The following is a 22626-nucleotide window of genomic DNA, read 5'->3' as shown; positions in this document are numbered from 1 at the left end:
TTTGCTTGAGTATAACGTTCTAGTAACTGCAGCTGGAAACACTAAGAAATTGCTTTACACTGAAAAATGGAAAAATGTAGTCACGTCATTTCCAACACTATATAATTATATAAAAAATACACCAGTTTTATTAAGCATGGTATTTAATGGACAGATGGAAAGTCTGATGGGGCTTCATGTGCTCACAGCCAATCAGATCTCACCATTGCTCCTGTTTGCTGTCCTCTATGTCTTAGTGCTCTTGGTGGACCTTTCGCGTTCAGTCCTCACGCTTCATTACGCGCTCAGACCCGAAGCGCAAAGTCCTTTATTATACCACATGTTTTTCCACCGTTGGGTTACTAGTCTACTCCTGCGTTTCTTCTGAAAAATGACATTCAGACGGGAGTGGTCACATTTTGTTCCCTTTTCACACTGTGTTCTTTGTCATTTAAGATCGTTATTCATCAAATTGATCTCCCTAATCTTTCCATGCGATGCTTGTTCTCCTCACACCCAATTCTGAAAGTCATAATCACACATCAGTAAAGTTTAAGTTTTATTTGACAAGACAAATGCAAAAAAGTGCGAGTCGACCCTCAGTATTCAGCAGGACAGTAAATGGGATCCCTCACAGTCAAAAGGCATTATTAAAAGCGGCACATTCTTCAGATACATCTGGAGTAAACCGGGTACATGAATCGGCGCGTTAAAGGTACATCTTCTGAAGGGGCTTCTGATCGCTCGCCAGTCAAACGGATTTCACCTCCCTGATTGAAATGTGTTCCTCCTGGTTTATAAGTGGAAAGTAACTTTATGCATTTACAAACCTGAGGTACTTTTACTTACGTATTCTATGTTCTGCTACTTTTCTACTTCTACTCCACAGCAGCACAGGGGGAAATATTGTACTTTTTACTCCACTACATGTGTCTGACAGCTTCAGTCCAGATTTACAATTAGATCTTTTTTTCTGATGAACTGAAGAACGAAGATCTTTTGTGGGTTAAGAAACGTCTCATAATGTTCAATCTAAACAGGCTATTTGAATAAAGGACAAACATATAATATATAATCTCATTGAGTATGATGCATTGCTCAAGATAAAAAACTGCCAAACAGTATATAAAGAACTTCAAAGCAGAATTCAACTTACATGTACTTGTAATAATGGTCCTCAAACATCAGATATAATAGTCAAGAGAGGGTAATGTACCATTGGCATAGTAATTCTGATCCCACACGCCTTATTCAGACATGTTGGAGGTAAAACCAATGATCAATGTTCACACAAGACATTATGAACTCTGGAATGTGTGGTAGTCGATTAAAATATGGCTGTAGAGGCATTGTACATTGGAGCTGTTTGTTTTAAATAAAAACTGTAAATAGTTTTAAGCAATTGGCTTCTGTGAAAGAGAAAAGAAGAAATCCGATTGGTTGAATCTTATCTCCTGTACACATGTTGACACACAACCTTAACTATTATTGTTGATGATGCAAGATGAGATTCAGGAGGATATCGAGATGATTCTGATGAAGTATCTCCATCACAAACCACGCAGAGACAGAAGAGGAAGGACGGACACAACGGACAGGGACGAAACACTTCCCACACAAAAAAAGTATCCGGAAAATAGACGACAGAGTTCTAAGCGGGACACAAACGGCCAACACGGCAGGAAAAGCGCACTTTGTTTCGTTGCCAAAGTAATCATGTTAGTACAAGAGCATGCACATTACCGTCCGGGTCTCTCCGTGTTAGATAAGTACCCACGGATTTTATATTTAGTCTTAAAAAAAAAATAATAGTATGTTTTTTCTTCTGATGGACACACATCATGAACACAGAGTGGGAGTGGCACTGTGGGTTTTAGAAGCGGGTGTGTCGTAATTGAATCGCTCCATCCCTCTAGAGAGCACGTTTAGTTCGCTTTGAATGCACGTTAACAGGCCGGCTTTCTTTCCGGAATGTGAATGCGGCCCTTTGTCTCTCAGAGGAAGACACCAGTAAAATCGGCTCCAACACAGGCTGTCTTGTTAAACTGTTTCCCCTCTTTTCATTAAACACGTGGTTCCAAGATGAAGCACTAAGCGCCAGTCACGCAGGCATGAGGATGTGGACGCCTAAGATATTAAGAAACTGTAGAAACCCACAGACAATAAAGAACCCTTTCTCCCTCCCGTACAATAAACACATTCTCCATCACTTTCCCGCCAGCGAAGGCCTCAGCGGAGCAGCATTAGCATGTTGCTGTTCAGTAGCATCAGAGTGGCACTGGTGACCACGGCTACAAACCCCAGCCGGCCCGCCTCCGGTCGCTGCGCCCCGTCGGTGGGCCTCACCAGGTACCTTTCAGCGTAGACCATGTACAGCTCCAGGCACCGCCTTGCTTTCACCTGCTCAATCAGCGCCGGGTAGCCGATCTCCTCGATGCTGACCGTCTCATCGTCATCGTCCTCGTCGTCGGCAACGGCGGCAACCTGCGAGTCCGGAGGCCAATTTGGAGGGCGCGGGGTCACGGGTCCGGGGGTCAAGGAGTTGTTCGGAGGTGAGGCGACGACGCTGGCATTTGCAGTTGTGGTAGTGGCGGCCGGGTTGTTGTTGGTGTCGACTGGCTTGGGATTCCCCGCTGGCAGAAGGTCGGCCCTCTTCATGCAGGAGTCCATGTAGCTGTCGTAGGTCTGAGGGACTTGGCTGTACCTGTAGTCTCGGCTGTAGTCGTTGGCGTCGGTGGACTTGGCCCCGTATCTCCTGTACATGTAGTGGTTGTAGTAATGCTCCTCCTGGGGGTTGTGGAAGCTGAAGGGAGGACGGGGGAACCTCCCGAGCCCGTAGCCCAGGGCCATCCCTACCAAGGCCCCTCCGCCAGCTGCCATCACCGCGCTGCGTCCAAACCCTCTGGATCGCTCGGAGGGACGCATGCCCATCGACTGGACTGAGTGGGAAAAGGGAGAGCCGCCGCGACCGGCGTGGCCCCCGTATCCGAAGCTGCCCCCGTACTGAGGGCTCAGGACTCTGTTGTTTGGGTTTTGGTTGATGTAGCCACCTCCATAACCCCCATAGCCACCGTGAGCACCGTACCCGCCATGGCCGCCATAACCCCCTCCTCCGTATGGGGAGCCCCTTGCTGGATACTGATTAGGGTAGCCTCCCCCCGGCTGCTGGGGGTACCCACCTGGATACCCGGGTCTGCCTGACTGCGGCGGGTAGCCTCCCTGATTGGGCTGTGCGGGCTGCTTGGGGTACCCACCCTGAGAGCTGGAGCCTGCATTATTTCGGTTGCCCGCATTACCGCTGGTGCTGCCTCGGCTGGACCAGGAGGACTTCTTGGAGCCGATGCCCTTCCCGAAGCCGCCGCCTCCTCTTTTGGCCAGTGAAAGATGAGTGTGACACAAAAGGAGCAACAGACACAGCTCGGACAATGACCCCGGCTTCATCTTGGCTCTGCAGGGCGAGAAAAGGGATCAAGAAAGGGAGAAAATATGAGATAATTCGTTTGGATTTACTCTTTTACAGTCCTCTCTTATTAAATGAAAGCTGTCAGTCTCCAGTCAGTCTCCAGCATACTTGTGTCACATCCCTTCACCTTTGAGTTACAGAGCAGTGACCAGAAAGCAGCCGCTTCGCCTCCTGTTTGGGCCGTGTCTTCTGCTAACTTGTTCTCATGGCTCAAGCTCGCAGAACCGACACACATGTTCACAATTATTCAAAGACTATAGGTGTATTTTTGCACACATGGTTCCCCGTGTGGTAATTTGTGGACCGTAAGAGATGTGGGTCCACAAATTAGGTTTCCAGGTTGCCTCCAAATAGCTCAGTGCTCTGAGATCTGTGACTGCAGGTGATCTTGTGGAGTATCTTGTGTTAATGAGAAGGATCCCCTTGTTACGAATCTGTATCCGTACCCCATGAAGACCACACCCAACATGCCACGAGACTACATACATCTTGCTTGTATTAGACAAGCTATCACCTTTTCTGGATGCAAATCAATGAGCAGTATCTATTTGTTGTCCCATGAACATGATTTCCACAGCAGCGTCACCATTATCACTTTTATCTTCCACTGTGCACCTACTCACCGAGTACTGAGCCAGGATTTTATTAGGGCTGCATTCGGATATCTTATCAATCAATATCAATCATCTCTCACAAAATTAAGGGGAAACGTCCTTCAGAGTCCATCAGTCCGTTTATGCCCTGACAGCCAGGCTCAACCCTACATTATTTCACAGGTTCACCCTGGAGCACGAGGCTTATGAACGGCCGAGGCAGCCTGTGACTCAACCGGTGGCAGCGAGTAAAACTCACGCTGTTTCCATCGCAACGCGGCCGATGGCTAAATGTTGCCGTGGCTCCTCCGGGAGTCGCGTCGCTTGAACCGACTAAAGACGAAAGTCGGTAAACGTGACGTCCTCGGGTCGTTCTGTACACTGACACGCGGATCTCATCACGACGACATCCGCGTCCTTGTCGTGCGTGAGTGGGGCTTTTCCAGCTGTGTCCGTGTTCTTCAATTCTGTAAATCCATCGATTCATCGACCCGCTGCTCGTTGACGTCCAGTCGGACTTTAATTTGATCAGCTTCTTCCACGACATTACCGGGACTTTGGGTGTCTCTGTCTCCATGGAGAGCGTGGGCGTGGTAGTGACCGGTCCTCGACATCCATCATAACCGGTCTGCTGCGGAGAACAGATCCGGATCCGATGCGACCCCGACGGGGATGATTTATGAGCGCAGCCGGTGTTCAGAGGGTCAGACCGGGCTGTCGTTCACTGCCTCTGCCCCTTTTATTGAACCGTGGCTCCAAGAAACCATCCCGTTATTTAGCTAAATACCGTGGAAACGGCGATGAGCTACGTGCTGTTTTTTATTTGTATTATATCACAGATGGAGACAGAGACGCGATGTAAATAACAACAACAACAACAACAGCAATGTGGAGCTCATCGCTCAGAGCAGCGTGGAATGGAGAGGATCTAAAGAAAGGAGACGCATTACCTTGAGAGGTGGACGCGTGGATGCGTTAGTCCGTGTTGTTTGTCCCGGGTCGTCTTCTCCACTCGGGAGTCCTCACGGCTCGAGTTTGGGAAGCGGGTTATTCCACATGACGTCACGGTGGATTCACGAGCTCCGCCAATGAACCATCCGCTTTTCATCAAAACACGCATTCAAGCAATATAAGTCATCAGGACCAGATGGTGGGATGGAAATAAAACATTTTATTCATTCATAAAAGATTTATGTCAGGGTTTATGGTTCTCTTCAATCTTCTGTTTTTGTTCAATATTGGTAGCACAACTTGTCGCAAATAGGAAGGTGAGGAAAAAACGAAAACAGCTCCGCCGATGGTTTGACATCGATGATGATTATTCTCTGACGCAGTGTTTGTTCTGAACTCAATATAGGATGAAGGTGCCAAACTGGTTCTGAATATGAGGTACAGGTGCTGAACTGGTTCTTAATATAAGGTAAACTGCTCTCTATTGAGCTCAGAAACCTCTCAGCTGCTCATCGGCAGCATATTGTTTTATTCTTATTAAAAGAAGAGTGCAAAGAATTTCAAAAGAGTAAGCTAAGCTCTGCTGTGGTTGCTTCAGGTGGCAGAACAAAAAAACTCAGTGCACTAATATTACATTACATGTCATTTAGCTGAGGCTTTTATCCAAAGCGACTTACAATAAGTGCATTATAACCAATATGTTGTTTAGGGTGTCATGAAGATAAAAACACCTCGTAATTCAGACCAACAAAGCCAATGTTGTGGTTACATTGGCTGTCTTGCAGTTATAATGCATATAATGTAATATGTAACACTGGACTGTAGCAATATTTTTAGAAACATTTTAAGTAGCATATTTAATTGGATGATTTTTCATTAGTACAGCAAAGGTCTATAGAAGTGAGAGCCGCAAAAATAATGGATGGAGATGGACTGTTTTATTTTTTAAAAATCCAATCCAGACATAAATATCAGGAAACAGTTGGTTCTGTTTGGGTATCTTGTATTTAATTAACTGTATCATAATAACATGTTCAGTTAAGTTTAGTACAGGTTTCAAATAGGTATAATCCATTACAAATATTCTCAGTGTAAAAACCAAAATGATTATTATTCCAACGCAAACTATATTATTATGATCTAATTTTGCTTTGGACTTTCCTGTTTATATACGCAGTTTATCACTTCACGTTCCAGCTCCAGGATTCAAACTAATCACTGGAAAGTTGGTTGGAACAAATAAAACCAGACTCCACAGTCCACACAGACCGTATGCTCTCGTGTGTGGTTTCTGGGTGGCTTTTGTGACGACCCAAAGGATGCTAATGTCAGCCTGCTAAAAAGCCACGCAACTCAACATGTTCATTTAAATCTATGAAAAGAAATTCAATGTTTTAAACAACAAAATGTAATTTTAAGCAACGTGATAGGCTTATAAAATATAAGATGATGTTTGTTTTATTCCAAATTTTACTTCTATTGACAAAATTATATATATGTGTATGCACGTATTTCTCCATACAACCCCATGAGTATCTCTCTAGAAATGACACTGCCATGTTCAACATCTTGGGTGTTTTAATGCTAAAATGTGCAAGTTTAGACGTCATTTGTTTTGAAAGATTTTTTTCTAGTGCCACCATATTGGTAAGTTTTTATAGTTCATCTTGGCAATCTACCCAAACCTCATCAAGATTTCTTTCTCAAAATTCAAAAAGTTGGCCTGGGGTTATTAAGAATCATCCAACTGCCCCTATTATCCCCGCTGCCATTTAATACCTTTGACACATTCATTGTCGTAAACCTCATTTCTATATTTCTCCATCACTGCAACTCTTGATGAAGGACTCAGTGCAGCAGCTTCATGTTGCAATTCAGCAACATCAACACAGAGCTGGTGAGCACAGCTAGGAGACCCCTCAAGCCTGTCTCCAGTTGCTGCACCCCACCCGTGGGGATGGGCTCTGTCGTTTTCTTCAAGTATTTTTCGGCATAGACCATGTACAGCTCCACACATCTCCTTGCCTTCACCTGCTCGATCAGTGCCGGGTAGCCGATCTCCACGATGCTGACGGCATCGTCGTCATCATCGGTAGCAGCTTTTGTGAGAACCTGAAAATCTCGAGGCACTGGGACGGGTTCGGACTTATTTAAAAGGAGCGGTGAAGAAGTTGTGGCGGTCGAAGAGTTTCCTGTTGCAGTGCCGTTGCTCTTTGTTGTGTTGCTGCTGATGCTCACATCTGGAACAGCGAAATTAGTTGTGTTAGTTACAGAAGACGTTGAGTTGGTTGCAATTTTAATTGTGGTAGTAGCGGCCGGGTTGTTGTTGGTGTCGACTGGCTTGGGATTCCCCGCTGGCAGAAGGTCGGCCCTCTTCATGCAGGAGTCCATGTAGCTGTCGTAGGTCTGAGGGAGTTGGCTGTACCTGTAGTCTCGGCTGTAGTCGTTGGCGTCGGTGGACTTGGCCCCGTATCTCCTGTACATGTAGTGGTTGTAGTAATGCTCCTCCTGGGGGTTGTGGAAGCTGAAGGGAGGACGGGGGAACCTCCCGAGCCCGTAGCCCAGGGCCATCCCTACCAAGGCCCCTCCGCCGGCTGCCATCACCGCGCTGCGTCCAAACCCTCTGGATCGGTCGGAGGGACGCATGCCCATCGACTGGACTGAGTGGGAAAAGGGAGAGCCGCCACCAGCACCCTGACCCCCATATCCAAAGCTACCTCCGTAGTGAGGGCTCAGGACTCTGTTGTTCGGGTTGTAGTTCATATATCCACCGGGATAACCTCCATTTCCACCATATCCTCCACCGTATGGGGAGCCCTGTGCTGGGTTACCTCCTGGTCGAACTCCTTGATTAGGGTAACCTCCTTGATTAGGGCTCCCCCCCTGATTAGGGTAACCTCCTTGATTAGGGTATCCGCTTGGTTGACGAGGGTAGCCTCCATGATTATGGTAACTTCCTTGATTAGGGTAACCTCCTTGATTAGGGTAGCCTCCTTGATTAGGGTAGCCTCCTTGGTTAGGGTAACCTCCTTGATTAGGGTAGCCTCCTTGATTAGGGTAGCCTCCTTGGTTAGGGTAACCTCCTGGCTGCGCTGGTTGCTGAGGGTAGCTTCCTTGATTAGGGTAACCTCCTTGATTAGGGTAGCCTCCTTGATTAGGGTAGCCTCCTTGATTAGGGTGGCCTCCTTGATTAGGGTAACCTCCTGGCTGCGCTGGTTGCTGAGGGTAGCTTCCTTGATTAGGGTAACCTCCTTGATTAGGGTAGCCTCCTTGATTAGGGTGGCCTCCTTGATTAGGGTAGCCTCCTTGATTAGGGTGGCCTCCTTGATTAGGGTAACCTCCTGGCTGCGCTGGTTGCTGAGGGTAGCTTCCTTGATTAGGGTAACCTCCTGGCTGCGCTGGTTGCTGAGGGTAGCTTCCTTGATTAGGGTAACCTCCTGGCTGCGCTGGTTGCTGAGGGTAGCTTCCTTGATTAGGGTAACCTCCTGGCTGCGCTGGTTGCTGAGGGTGGCCTCCTTGGTTAAACTGTTGTTTAGGTTGTTTTATAGTTTCACCCTTGGACTTTTTTTCTGGACTATTTGTTTTGGGAGTCTTCTTAAAGAGACTTATTTTCCCACCAAGCCCTCCACTTCTCTTTGCCACTGTACAATAAGTGTGAGCCAAAAGGAGGGACAGACCCAGCAGATGTATAACATGAAGCTTCATCCTTTGCACTGCATAGAAGACCGAGGGAAAAAAACAAGAGAACAAGAGGCAGAGAAAATATAAGGAGACAAGTTAGATTTGATTATTTAAAAGCAAAGAAGTATTTTCTGTTGAGCACAGTATTATCTTTAAAAACACATACACACGGCCAGTGCTGTAGTGGTAAAATTAGAGGTGGGTAAACTCTGAATTTTGTGATCATACAGACCTCAACGCGATGCGAAGCAACGCATCACAAAGCGTCGCGACTCTTGTAAGGCTGTCCTGGCTATATTGCATTATGTTATCAGTAAAAGTCATATACAATCAATGACAATGAATACATGTGTTAGTAGTTTGTAGTTTATTAAATTTAAGAAAACAGTAAAGAAAAGTATGTCAACACAACACAACAACACAATTGCAGATTAAGAACTATCTACATACGGAGTCTCCTTTTTACAGTAGTGCCCAGAGGGCCTCCTTGTCCTCCACGTCAGGTCCTGCCTTGCACAGAGGAGCCATGAACCATGGCTCCTCTGTGCTTCTCCTCTCTCTATTGGACCTGGTGTTTCTCCTCTCCCTGTGCTCTCTGCATCATTGCCTGTCCTCTCACTGCCTGAAAAAATTTGTTGAATTTAAGAGTTAACCAGCCTGTCAATTACACTGACAACATAAGTTAAAGGAACACTCATGTACTACCTATGTCATCATAAATAGCCTATACAGCATGTTTTTTTTTGACGTTGAGAACTGACTTGTTTTCTAATCTACGCGTCACCAGGCGTTTTTCCTTGTCCTTTTACCGTGCACGACCAGCGAACACAGAGCGCGCGACTACCCCCCCCGTCGGTCGTTCCGCCCGCAACGACTACTACCCCCCCCCGTCGGTCGTTCCGCCCGCAAAGACTACTACACCCTCCCCCCCGTCGGACCTTCTCGACCGGTCCGCGAAATATTGTCTGACATGAAACGGGTCCGTGAGGTAAGAAAGGTTGGGGACCACTGGGCTGATCTACAACGTGTGTTTACACACCTCCTGGATCCTGATTGGTCGCTGCTGCAGCCGCAAGGCACTGATTGGATGCTCACAGACTATAATGCAGCGCAGATGAACATGATTCAGACTACGGCGTTTATATGTTCAACAATAGGAAACGTAGTCTTAGCTGTTTTAAAATTACACCAAGTTTACTTCGGATTATTCCAACGGAAGAATACAAGGCGCAGGGAACTTTGAGGTGCGTAAACGGCGTTTACGTGCGTTTACCCTCCACTACAGCCCTGCACACAGCCAAGTTTTGCAGGGGACATTGACTAAAAGCATGCCCACCACATTCCATTCATTATTTACACATAGCTACATTAAAACCACACTCGTGGCAGGTGTTTCCTTTTCCTTTTTCAGTCTGCGTCACCGATCCGTCATCGCATCACGGTGTTTACAGGTCACGAGCAGCCCCGTCTATTTCATTTGATTTGATGCTCTCTTAAAGCATTCTATAACTTATGTGCACTACTTGGTCCACCTGTTCCCGTGTTGCCCATTAGGTTGTTTAGAAATGACGCAACATGACGTCGGCAGTCCGGCTTAAAATAGAACCTTGAGACAAGTGTTGCGCTTCACGCGCTCGCTTTTTTTTGATTACATGTTGCTTTCCAGAAAACACACCAGCTATGGAAAAGTTTCGAGACGAGTCCCAACTGGAAAGTGAACACAATTGACAACGTATAAAGCACTGACCGTGTACGTCGGGGTCCACTACGCCGAGCCTTGTTCCCAGACGGTGCCTCCCCCATGTATGACCTTCCCCCCATGTATGACGCCCCCCATGTATGACCCCAGCGCCTCTTCCTCTGCGGGTACAGTGTGTTTAAACCTCTCCAGCACCCCACCAGGTTTTGAGTTGTCCGTCTTGCTCTGAAGTCTTGTTCCTTCTTCTGTTCAGAAAGTGAATATTTGATCACAAATGTTTAATTTGTTTAGTGAAGCACCAGCAAAAAAAGAACCAATCTTATAACATTAAAGTATTTTTTTCAACAGTATGTAACTAAGTAGGCTATAATAACTCGCGTTACGGTTCATTGCTATTTAAATGTCCTGATATTGCCATACAGAGTAAATGTTACTGTACTCTCCTGTGACTGCTGGTGAGATGTGGATTGTTCCCTGAAGGCGGCGCCACGACGGCCTGTTCTGGTAACACAGATAATCACGTGACCTTAAAGTGGACAAAGAATCCAACTAACAAGTCAATTAACATGCGTGTTCACAACGGATTCCTGGTGATCGTCCAAATAGATTTTATCGTTACAGTCGACAGAGAGGACACTGGGGAGGGTTTGATGAATTTAATTTTGTAAATGTATTTTTTGCCCTGGTCAGGTGATGTATACATTCCATTCAAGGTGAGGTGAAACTGGACAGCGGTACTTAAAAAAAAAAAAAAAATGACCGAAAGAAACCTTCAAGACAGAGGACACATCCTGAACGCGTTTATGTCCCACGTGAGACGGCAGTAGGGAGTTTACAGAGGTGAAGGAAGATCATTAAGGGCAAGATGGAATATCTGTGGGTGGATGTTACTGTGGATGCAGAATGATACGTTCTCTTTCAAATAACAGACAGAAAAGTACAACCATGTGTTTTTCAGTTGCAGGGTTTTCAGAGGCACAGTAGGAATCTCGAACCAGGCGGTGCCAGTCGTCAACATCAGAAACTCCAAGAAACCCTGAGCAGCAGCACATTTATGACGCGTCTGTCTCGAAAGCTCAATGACAGGTGTTGTTGAACCTCAGAGACCTTTTTCTTTTATAAAATTAAATGCTGTTAATATTACCGCCTGGTTGTTGTATAGCAGAGCACAAACCAGGTATGACCCGGTTGTGATTAATTTCATTTCTTTGTGCAGAACTGAATGAAAAGCTGATTGCTTTTTCATCGGTTATCAAGAGTTGACCATGATTATTAATTTGGATTGATACTTGGATCAAATGGGGGAGGAAAAGGGGAGACATTCCACTGAAGGAAAAAGTTTACCTGGGCGCTTTAAACACACAGAGGTGACTGACCAATCAAAAACTGACAATTGCACAATATAGAAAATATGATAAACTGCAAACAATTGCCATTCAACCTCAGGCACATATGTAAAAACCAATATTATCATTTCTTTTGTTGAAAAATATCCTTCCACTTACGGCATCGCCTTGTGGGACGTGCCTCTGGATAAAAGCAAAGAGGGAAAAATATGGAGACGGAAAGTTACTCCAACAATGTAAAAAGAGGGATGGAAAGTCTTCACTGTCAAACACACACAACCATGTTTTTGAGAAATACACAACGATGTGATAAACCTTCCCAATACAGCATTTAGCAGGGCAAATTAATGTAAGACTTCTGCAGCCAAAATACTCCAAAAATAATATTTGTCTCACATGTGGCTTGAGGATTAAAGCTGCTCCCCATATTAATAATATATCTCAATTGACAACATCAAGTATTTCTCTTTAAAGGAATCCTAGTATCATAGTGTTAAAACAGAATATATACTTTCTATGCAAATAAAATCTGCACTTTTGTTTGAATTTTATTTTTTTTACACAGTCCGTTCAGTGGTTTAAGGTGCACTTTACCACAGTCGCCTCTGACTTTAGGGAGTGACCTCTCTCATTAGTTAAATGCAACAGCGAGCAGCTACGTTATGTCACCCTGCTGGAAGGGGAGGGGGGGCACACACAGCTACTGAACCAAAAAGTCCAGCAACATATCTTTTAATACCCCCCCACATAAAAACAAAACAAAAAGGATGACTTCTCTCTTGACACGAACAGGAGCGAAACGGTGCCCAGATAAGAGAGACGAGGACTTTTGCAGCAAAATGTACAGAGCCGCTGCGACGCGCAAATATACAGGAAATTTACAAATTTACAGGACTTGACCGTCTAGACTGTGAGGCGACAGACTGCTCTGCCGTTTGCGGTTTTGGGAAGGTGTGGAGGGGGGCGGGGGGGGGGGGGGGTGCTGGTTTCGTCCAGCTCTGACGGAGACGGGCAGAGAACGGAGTGTGAAAGCAGGAGAGCTTAAAGGGCGGCACGCAGACCAACTGGCCTCTGTGCCCGACGAGACGGTGTTTTAAAAATAACACAGGTCAACTGAAATGGAGCCGGTCTGAGTGAATGCTCTCTCTCTCTCCGGTCCAGAGTGTCCTGCTCCGCTTTAAACACCGTTGGCGCTCATCTTGCTCTTCTGGGACAGCTCGGTTGCGGCTTTAGCCTGAGGAAGAGGTCGCAGAGGTCAGTGACAACGCTGCACTCACGTTCTTCTCCGCATTGAAGACGTATTAGTCTTCATGGTGTTAAAGGCATTTAGCATTTAGCCCTTGGTGGAGCAGCCATTAGATCTGGAATCATGGGATACTGGTTCCTCAGTCGCACATTGTCCTATGGTATGCGTCTCGCTAGGACTTTCCATGCAGTAAATCTCAAGAGCACTACACTGACATCTCCAATGAAGCACAGCCTCAATAACAGTAATCTGAGTAACAGGTGAATAGAATGGTTTGTACTACACCGACATACCTCAGTGCTCCTCTCTAAATGAACATGATAGTAAACCGGAACGTCCACAGCAGAGGACGGACTGTTAAATGGAAACTGAAATGATGTTTCAGCATCCCTAAATATGCGATTCATCTGACCGATGTTGGAATAATGAGAATAGCACCGTCTTGAAATGATTCAAGTAGGTTTATGCTTGTGTGGAATGAGTTAAGAGACGGAAACCGGGTTTAATGGCGCCGACATCCTGACAGCAGCGATATGAACCCAGTAGCTTTAAAACAAAGACAGAAACGCTTTGTTACAGCAGGACTGAGTGCCTCTTAAAGCGACTGGTTGCTTTGAAGAAGAGACGCCTGAAGAGTGCTCTATATTTATCAGCTATTTTTATACCTCACACAGATTCATGTCAGGTGCTCACTTCCAAATTCAGCCGGTAGCCTTTTTTTTGTATTTTTCTGTCTTCTAGTCGTCAGCGCTCTACATCTCTACTTAAACGAATGTCTACAGCGTTCAAGCACTTTCAGAGCTGCGGGCCGTGTGCCACAGGGAGAGATTAGCATGCCATGTGAGTAAGATTAACGTCAGATTGAGCTAACGGGATTATGACCCCCCCCCGTGTTGCATGTGGATCCCACAGGTCTGACGGGCGCTCACCTGAAGGACTTCGGCAGGAGTCAGAGGTTGGTCCGACACCACCGGAGCCTTGTCTCTCATCTCCTCCACCTTCAACAGACGGAAACAAAAACATTTAGAAGACGGGGGGATTGAAAGGTTCCTCTGTACACCCGAGGCTCTACAAACTCAGAGGTGCAACTTGTCACTTAAATGAGAATAGTTGGTCCACCTTAAAAAGGTCAGGCCACCTTAAGTAAGCTCAGTCTGCAGCTACAAAATGAATGAACAGTAAATAATACTGTCAATTTACAAATTGTTGTCAATAATAAGAACCATCAGCAAAACACTACAGAAATAAGAGTTAAAAACGAAAACATTCCTGATCTTTTGAATCTACATTACTGCACAAAAGGAAATATCAATATTGTAACAGTCTCATTGACGGTGCACACGCGTGAAAAAGGAGCTCCGCCTTCTTCCTTCACTCACCCCCTGGTGGGTGAAGGAGTGAGAGACAGTGCATCTACCGCTTCGGCCAACATCTACTCTGCAGCGATGAGCTCATTTCCTCTCGGTCATCAACACGGCTGCTGATACGCCGATGCTGCTGTGCGACTTACTCACCGGTCTGTCCTTGATGATGAGCGCGGGGTCGGCCAACAGGTCCGGGCTGACCGAGGTTGTGTTTGCGGTGACGTTCTCCGCTGGAGGATGAGACTTCTGCAAAGAAGATTCAAAGTCATTTTTGTCATTGACACACGCCCTGTGTAATGAAATTCTTGTGCTTGCCTTTCCAGAGGCAAGAAACCACCACAAACACGTGGTTACGACTTGCTCTGGGTTATTGTTCATCAGCCGGGTTAAAGTGATGATGCATCAATACTGGATATTTAAATACATGTAAATGCATAGATGTAATTTCAAGGGTTTTGTTTGAGTTAAACTTTTCAATGAAAAGCATTTCGGACAGCATTTCATCAGAAATATTTTTTGAGGGTTGATTAATATTTTCATCTTGGTCATGTGTGGTAGAACATAAAAGGTCTTTGTGTTTGGCAGTTTCATATTTCACTCGTCCGGTGTTTGGCATGCATTAAACATTTTATCAATAGAACGTGTCGCGAGATCCAAAATGCCCCAGATTTGTCACTGCACTCCCTCGGCTCCCCAGCAATGCAGCCATCAGGTGTGAAGCACATTGGATTAACAATTCTTGAAATATATAAATCCACATACAGACAAAAAAAAAAAAAGAGATTCCTTGCTTAAAAAGATGGATTTTAAATTTGATAGACTAAAACAATGAGTCGACAAATGACTATTGTTGCAGCGCGGGTCGCCAAAGAATTGCCAATAGCCATTTACCAGCTTGAATGATCAGCTTCCTCTAAACTGTCCATTCATGGGAGCGAGATTATAAGTAGGTCGAAAAGTTCAAACCTCCAGCTTGGGAACGGGCGGGATGACTGGAGGTTTTGGTTGGAGGTCCGTCAGGTACATGGCTCTGGAGAGCAGCAGCAGCGATGGAGGGACGTTCTCCTTCAGGTGCAGGTCCAGCCACTGCACAGAGAGGAACATCAATCAGACGGGGGACCATGACTTCACATAGAAGGCTTTAATCTTTTAATACAAGTAATTCCTGCATGCAACAAAAGCGCTATTTGCACCATTTTTTTGTCGAAACATCCAACTTATGTCGAAGTTGAAAGGCTGCTGAAATAGCTGCATCATAATGCCAATGTGCGAGTCTGAAATCACAGCTCCTCACGTCTGGCTGCGAGATGAAAGGCAAACACATTTGAAAATGCCTGTTTTCCGAATGGAGTTTATGCTATAAGAATGCTATTCTTTGCTTATGGCAGTTTCTACCACATACATTCATACACAGTTTTTTCCTGTCCCTGTACAAAGTGGAGCTCTGGGTATTTACGTTCTTCTATGTTGCGGAAAATTTTAATCTGGCAAAACAATACCATAATAGAAAAAGACATTGAGTAAACTAAAGCTGAGGTTGCTTTGCTCACCTGCTGAATCTGCTGGTGCAGCTGGTCGGTGGTGAGACCCAGAGACCTCATCCCTCGACTACGACACGCGGCCTGTAATTCTGACACGCTGAGAGCTGCCACGCCCTCCGCTGCGATCATCTGTGAAGAGACGGAGAGGGTTCAGTCCAAAACTGCTGCACGAGCATGAGAAAGTGCTCTACCTGTACCTAAAAACGTAACATGAAACCACTTCTAGAACCTTCTACGTTCCCTCCTCTTGTGACGCCGATAGTCCCTTTTAAAAGGCGCTCACCTCGTCGTCTGCCTTGATGGTTCGGAGCTGCATCATCAGCTGGAAGCGCAGCAGGTTGTTCGTGCCGATGGGCTGCAGCTCCAGCAGTTTGCACAGGGCCACCAGCTGGGGGCGCTCCAGGTGCTCCAGCGTCAGCTCGTCCTCAAACAGCTTGGAGAACCGCACGATGTCCTTCGTGGTGGGCTGCTCGCCGGTGCCGCGGACCTGGCGAGGACGAAGAGACACACTCACAGTCACTAATGCGAAAGGCATAAATACTCCGAGCGAGTCGCCCCAGGAGTTAAAAATAAATAAAAAAGAGGAAAAAAAATTAATTTGATCAAAGCTGTTTCTGCAGAATCGATCTTTCAGTGGAATTGAATTTGGCTGAATTCCACCTGTCACACGGCGACTTCCACGGCCAGCGCTTCCCCGTGGTTTACAACTTTGCACTGGCGGACCTCCGGCTTCATTTAATTGGCGGCCTGATCTGAGCGCGACATGGGCCGGTGGTGCGACTCGACGGTTGAAAGCATTTCAATTATTCGAACATCCCCCTAAAAACCCCTAGCAGTTTGTTTACTTACCCTTTTAAAAACCTTAATAATAAGCAGCATTGAAAAGCATTCGCTTGGGATCTACCTTCTGAACGTATGTGGAGAAGCGCTGCGTCTCGTCTTCCGTTAGAGCTTTGGCTTTGTTCCGTCGGGCCATCTCGGCGATTGTCTCTTGGAGGAACTTGGCCAGCTCCAGCTTGGCTGCCAGGCCTTTCTTCTGCTTCTCCTCCTGCACGGAGGGGGAGGGAGCAACGGGTTACTTTGAGGCTAATGGGACTTTGTTCGCCGCTGTAGATCGATCAGCAGTGAAACGTGGTGTTTACGAGTTATCTACAGTTCATCATCACAGAAGACTTTTCATTCTGGGAGCTGGATCAATACAATGAGACGCAGTCATTGACTGGAGGCCAAAGACGTAGTACAAAAAGCACATTTCACAAGCATTTCGGATTTAAAGCAAAATTGTTACTGCATCACTTTTAACTTCATATTTTCTCTTTTACTAAAAGAACTATGTCTCTCTTAATAATAGAGGCTGATGCCCCAAAAAGGGATCATTTATCTGTAACGGTTTGAACCGTTTTAGATAAACACATCTTAAAAGTATCGTACAGATCAGTGTTTATTTTGGCAGCTATTTTTGATTTAGTCTTAGTCTTTAGACGAAAAATGCATATTAGTTTTAGTCACACTTAGTCATTTTAATCCTTCTTAGTTTTAGTCTAGTTTTCGTCGACGAAAACGACGAAAACTAGACTGATGTAATTAGTTTTAGTCCCATTTAACAGCCTATTAAACTCCTTTTCTTCCCTTCTGGCCCAGGAACCCCGTGTGTTGTGTCTACAGCTGCATAATAGTCTAGCTTGCAGTACTTGGTTGTCCATCACATGTCCCTCCTATAGGACAGGTCTATAGATGTCCCTCCTAGGACAGGTCTATAGCCGGGGTCGGCAAACTTTTTGACTCGCGGGCCACAACGGGTTGTAAAATGTGACGGAGGAGCCGGGCCAAGAACAAATGGTTGAAGTGTTCGTGTGAGCTGATATAAATGACATGTGAAAAATCATTACATGAAAGGATCTGGATTTTAACAAATAGCAAAGCATTTATTTGAAGGCAATTTAACAAATTGGCAAATGTGTAACAACTTCGTGAGGACCAGGGATCTAAACGCAACACTTTGTTGTCTTTGTCTGTTTACTTGCAATGCTTTTGAAACTTCACAGTCCTTTATTGTTTCCACTGTCCCAACTAAAGAGACCCCTTAACGTCCTACAATCGGTGCAATACATTATTTTCTTGGCTTCAGAACCTGCAATGAGTTTATTACGTTAGACGTGTTTGTGACGGAGCGTCTCATCCACCGAGGAAACGCTGCCTGCCGTCGCCAGAGAACAGAGCAGAAAGGTCCGACAGTCTTTAAAGGGGTCTTCATGTTTCTGTGAAGCAGCGCGGCTTCAGCCTGCTAACAGGCAGCTAAACCGAGACCGCTGAGCTAAACTAACGAAGCCACATTCAAACTCGCCAAAGCGTAAAATAGTCGTCGCGGCCCGTAGTCGGTGCACAAGAACCACCGCTGCAGCGCTGCGAGCGTTCTGGGTTCGTGGATGACGTCATCATGACGCGTTAATAACCGCCGTACTTTGCCGGTCTGTTGTCTGTCAGCTGCGGGCGAATTTAGGGGGAAAAAGTATCGTCAACCACCAACATGTTCGCCTCGTCTCGTTAACTAAAGTTAGAATAGATTTAGTCATAGTTTCTATTTTTTAAGATCGTTTTCGTCACGTCTTCAGTCATGGAAAAAAGGTTAGTTAACAAAAAAATTTCGTCATAGTTTTCGTCAACGAAATTAACACTGGTACAGATTATAGTATTCTACCTACCACTACCACTCAGAACCACCTTGGAACATCAGAGCTAACACCTGCAGCCTTTCTTATACAGCACGGTAGGAGGGAACAAAAGGAATTTGGCATTGTTCTAATTACAGGAACCATTGTTTCTTTAAAGTCAGCATCCTGCAGGTTTGGAGAACTCTTGTATTTCATGTTACGGCTCCTTAAGAATGAAGATTAGATAAAAGTCTTCTGCCTGAGTTCATCTCACATATCAGAGCAGTCACATGATTACAATGAACCCGGCGAGGTCATTGAGACTGCAGGAATGTATGTGTGTGTGTGTGTGTGTAGATGGACACATGCCTTTTTGGACTCCGTCTCGAAGGTGGAGGGCAGCATCTCTGGGAAGAGTTTCAGGAAGACGGGTAGAAGGAACTCCATGAAAGGAACGATGATGAACACCGTGAAGGGCACTAGGCGGAAGAGGTCAGCGCAGGTCCGTAACAGCTGGGAAACCAAAGTGGCAGACAAAGTTAGCAGGAGGTGGGTGGGGGGGGGCGACACGTCGGCTGGGGACACAAGCATCGCCGGGACGCCGTTATCTGTCCACCTCTGAAGGTGCGATAAATTCTAATGAAATCGTTGGCTGTAAAATAAGGAAGAACCAGGGCGACTACTTCTGAAGTCCTTTGTTTAAGATTTAAAAAAAGAAACCATAGGAATGTGAAGGAAACAACACAGACACGATGCTGTGACCAGAGAGCAACAGAGGAGGATCGGTGCAGCAGGCCGGGGCATGAAAAATGCACCTATGACTTCAACTTGGGAAACAGGTGAGTCTGAATCCTAATATCTCTTGATACACTACAGTTTGTGCAGCCTAAAGAGGAGTTTACTTTAGTTTAGGTGCAGAAACTATGAGCTTTAATGGTTTGAATGAAACCAAAAAAGCTTCTTTTCTTTTGAGTAAAGCATCCTGCGTATCTGATGTTACTGATGAAGCGTCTCTTACCCGTCTCCTCTCCCTGCGTGTGAGCAGCTGTCCGTGCAGCAGCCTCCACACCATCCTGCCCGCGATCTTGATGTCGATGCCGAGCAACCGGAAGCCGTTGTAGTAGTGCTTCAACTCATCCACTATCTTCTGATGGAGAGCCTTTTTCACGACTGTCCTCTCCTGCACCGGCGGGACGGCTGCCAGTGTGGTGGAGGTGGTGGTGGCGGCGCTGGTGGACGTTGGACTGGCAGCCGACGGAGGTTGGGACTTTTTAGCTTCCGGGGAAGCATCCTGGGTGGCGGTTTTAGTGTCCTCCTGCTTTATTTCTTGGAGCCAAACGCCTGAACTGTGCAGAGATCGGACGAGCGGCAGCGGGTTTTGGCCGCGGTCGATGGCGCGACCTCGATAACAGTGCGGGGAGCCGTAGTGCGAGTGTCTGAGTGGCTGCGGAGACGAGACCTTGCAAGGAGGTGGCTCTACGTGGAGATAGGCTTTGGAAGACAGAGAGGAGCAGCTGTTCCTCTTGGATAACAAATAGGATCCCCTGTTGACAGCAACAAGACAGAGACGTTAGTTTTTACATAATATTATGCTATTTAAAATCTGTATTTACAATACACAACTACAATTTGGAAAAAGGATGGGATTTAATTAATAAAACTGCAACATTTAGCCGATGAAAATTACTTAAATTGGGGACTGTCTTAATGCTTAATTGTATACATCATTTCAGTCTTTTTCTATTCCTGCTTTTTCTGGCACATGTCTACGTTCCTGGAGCTTTACTGCCACATATAGATCAGTGGATTAATGGCAAATACTTCCCTGTACATGTGCAAAACGTTTCTGTAAACTTAATTTAAAAAACAAAAACAAAAAAAAAACATTTGTTGCAGATAAAGTAACAACTTAGCACCGGCTGATCCAGTTATCTGTAAATTCTAAATGGTCGATGTCAGGCCTTATTATCCTACAGATACTAAAAGCGTAGCCAAGGAAGGCAGAGTGAGGACAACGCCGCCCAATCGGCTGCCAGTTTCTCATCGTGCGTCATCGGTGGAAACCACAGCAGTTGTGTGTTTACCTCAAGTTTGTCACGAGAGCCACTCACAGGGCTTCTGTGCAGCAGACGATAGGTAAACAGAGACAGCTTGTGGCTCTCATCGCACTCAGCAGAGAGAACATAAGAGCCAGCAGTTACTGCCGCGCGCTTACCTGGATCTTGTGACTGCGAGGAGCATCTGGTGACTAAAGGCTGCCATGGCGGGGACACGTTTCACTGCTCTGTCAAAGCACACAGAGAGACAGAGGGCGCGTGTAACGTCGCGTGTCTGGTTTCAACTCACTCACCCGAACGGTGCTGCAACAGGCATACATTAAAAAGTGAAATACGCGCAACATCTGGCAGACCTCTCGCTCACAAACACACGCACGCACACAGTCCGCTGCCATAACAAACACATGACCGATAGCATGACAAGCTAGCGAACGGTGAATGGCATGACAGCGCTAACATTAGCATCGGCGTAGACGGACAGCTTAGTTAGCTCAATATTATGCAAGAGCTCGAAGCAGCACCGGTCGCAGCTTATCTTACAAATATCGCACATCAATCCTCTCGGTGTAAAGCCCAAAGGATGTATTTGCAGTTAAAATCCACCTATAACTGACGATGTGTGTTTGGGGAAAACCTAACATAACAAACAGTTATTAGTAATAGGCATAACTAACTCAGTTTGAGTACGTTACTAAAGCGTCTGTTGTGCTAAATAGACGTAACGTCAACTTTAGTTAAAAAAGTAGGGAATCCTACAATTTCATCATTTTCCACAAACGTTAGCCAAGGCCATTGCTTTTTTTACCCAAATCTGACACTCTAAAAATAAAAACCAATATTTTTACTCTCTAAACCTTTGAAAGTTGCTGGTTCACATTAGCATCATGCTAGCAGATTTAAACCATAAAGGCTAGCTTGGACGCCTCGGCTATGCAAGCAGATTAGCTTACCGCTGGCTAAGCTACGTTAGCTAGTAAAATGGCAGCAGACGGATGACTAACCTCCAGCGTCAAAGACGGAGCTATGGCTGCCGCTGCTGACTGGGCGTTGGAAGGCTTCTCGGTGAGACGTAAATAATAGTGATCCATCCACAACAGTCGGTCGAGGTAAACGGGAGTGACGAGAGTAAGGGCTGATGTGTTCATAAACCCATTTACGGTGTGTTTACACCGTCAGTCGTCGTGTTTCGGCTCCACGTCGTCCACTCGCCAAGTGCAGCCTTCTCAGGCAGCTGCACTGAAAGGTCACAGTGTACATGCGTGAATGTTGTGTGCGGTTACTGCCGAAGATCGTCTATATTACGAAAGATGAATGAACCTGCAGTTAAAAATAGTAACGTCCCACCGGTTATTTGCCTTGAAGCATTTTAAAATCTGAATACGTCATTAAAAAATTGATTTAAAAAATGATATGGTAAATGCCTTCAAGCAGAATTATAATTTTCACAATAATCACCCTTTTATGGCAAAATCCTTGAATTTGAAAGGACTCCCCACTATTGATTTGGGGGGAATTTGGTTGTGCAGCTGTACAAGTAGAGAAATAGGAACATCCTGGGAGGACGTGAACTGGAATAGGAAGTACACATGAAGAGAAACTACACAGAAGCATTTGGGGAAATACAACATGTGAGTGGTACAGATAAAGTGACAGTGTAGTACTAAATAGCAGCACTGGCAACGTGTCTGTATGAATATAATAGAATATAGTGCATAAACCAATGTAACATACTGTTGCATAATATGATTTGGTATCAGTAAAAACATTTGTGTAGTAATACTGCATACCACAATATATAGTTATACAATATACCATAGTAGTGTAAGATATAACACAATATTATGCAGTACATAATATACATAGTTTTTATAAATAAATGATGGTGCCGTGAATTCTGCAGCAGAGTGAGACATCTGTCATTGACCGCTCCTCTCTGCTACGGCTCGGGCGAGCAGGCGTATAAAAGCCAATCAGACTCGCCTCGGTGGTGCAAACGTAGCTACGGGATCTGCATCACGTTGTGGTCAGCATGCAATTTCAATAATAAAAAAAGTA

General features: G+C 45.6%; 3 protein-coding genes across 11 annotated transcripts; all 3 read right to left on the bottom strand.

Annotated features, from left to right (window-relative positions):
• Window positions 1-525: 525 nt before the first annotated feature.
• LOC120831196 (uncharacterized) lies at window positions 526-5170 on the bottom strand. Of its 2 annotated transcripts, none has more exons than XM_040196439.2 (2): window positions 4986-5170; window positions 526-3427 (listed from the first exon to the last, which is right to left on the bottom strand). In XM_040196439.2, exons 1-2 carry the CDS (start codon window positions 5153-5155, stop codon window positions 2209-2211), a joined length of 1389 nt encoding a protein of 462 aa, XP_040052373.2. In that variant the 5' UTR covers window positions 5156-5170; the 3' UTR covers window positions 526-2208. The 2 variants fall into 2 exon arrangements, with proteins under 2 accessions (XP_040052373.2, XP_040052372.2); XM_040196438.2 differs by lacking the exon at window positions 4986-5170 and adding an exon at window positions 4295-4440.
• A 735-nt stretch (window positions 5171-5905) lies between these two features.
• On the bottom strand, window positions 5906-10615 carry prnpb (prion protein b). Of its 8 annotated transcripts, none has more exons than XM_078087111.1 (3): window positions 10415-10544; window positions 7884-8699; window positions 5906-7847 (listed from the first exon to the last, which is right to left on the bottom strand). In XM_078087111.1, exons 2-3 carry the CDS (start codon window positions 8689-8691, stop codon window positions 6835-6837), a joined length of 1821 nt encoding a protein of 606 aa, XP_077943237.1. In that variant the 5' UTR covers window positions 8692-8699; window positions 10415-10544; the 3' UTR covers window positions 5906-6834. The 8 variants fall into 8 exon arrangements, with proteins under 8 accessions (XP_077943237.1, XP_077943238.1, XP_077943239.1 ...); XM_078087112.1 differs by having other exon boundaries at window positions 5906-8114; window positions 8187-8699; XM_078087113.1 differs by having other exon boundaries at window positions 5906-8150; window positions 8235-8699.
• Window positions 10616-11007: 392 nt separating this feature from the next.
• letm2 (leucine zipper-EF-hand containing transmembrane protein 2) lies at window positions 11008-22076 on the bottom strand. The gene is made up of 11 exons (XM_040196437.2): window positions 21573-22076; window positions 20730-20798; window positions 19533-20058; window positions 18884-19027; window positions 16768-16911; window positions 16147-16350; window positions 15873-15992; window positions 15289-15408; window positions 14473-14568; window positions 13888-13956; window positions 11008-12946 (listed from the first exon to the last, which is right to left on the bottom strand). Exons 2-11 carry the CDS (start codon window positions 20774-20776, stop codon window positions 12890-12892), a joined length of 1527 nt encoding a protein of 508 aa, XP_040052371.2. The 5' UTR covers window positions 20777-20798; window positions 21573-22076; the 3' UTR covers window positions 11008-12889.
• Between the last annotated feature and the right edge of the window lie 550 nt (window positions 22077-22626).

The sequence above is a fragment of the Gasterosteus aculeatus genome, chromosome 13 (assembly GCF_964276395.1).
Source record: "Gasterosteus aculeatus chromosome 13, fGasAcu3.hap1.1, whole genome shotgun sequence".
Classification (NCBI taxonomy): domain Eukaryota; kingdom Metazoa; phylum Chordata; class Actinopteri; order Perciformes; family Gasterosteidae; genus Gasterosteus; species Gasterosteus aculeatus.
Note: the sequence above shows the minus strand (reverse complement) of the source record. Positions and strands in the feature narration are given on the sequence as shown.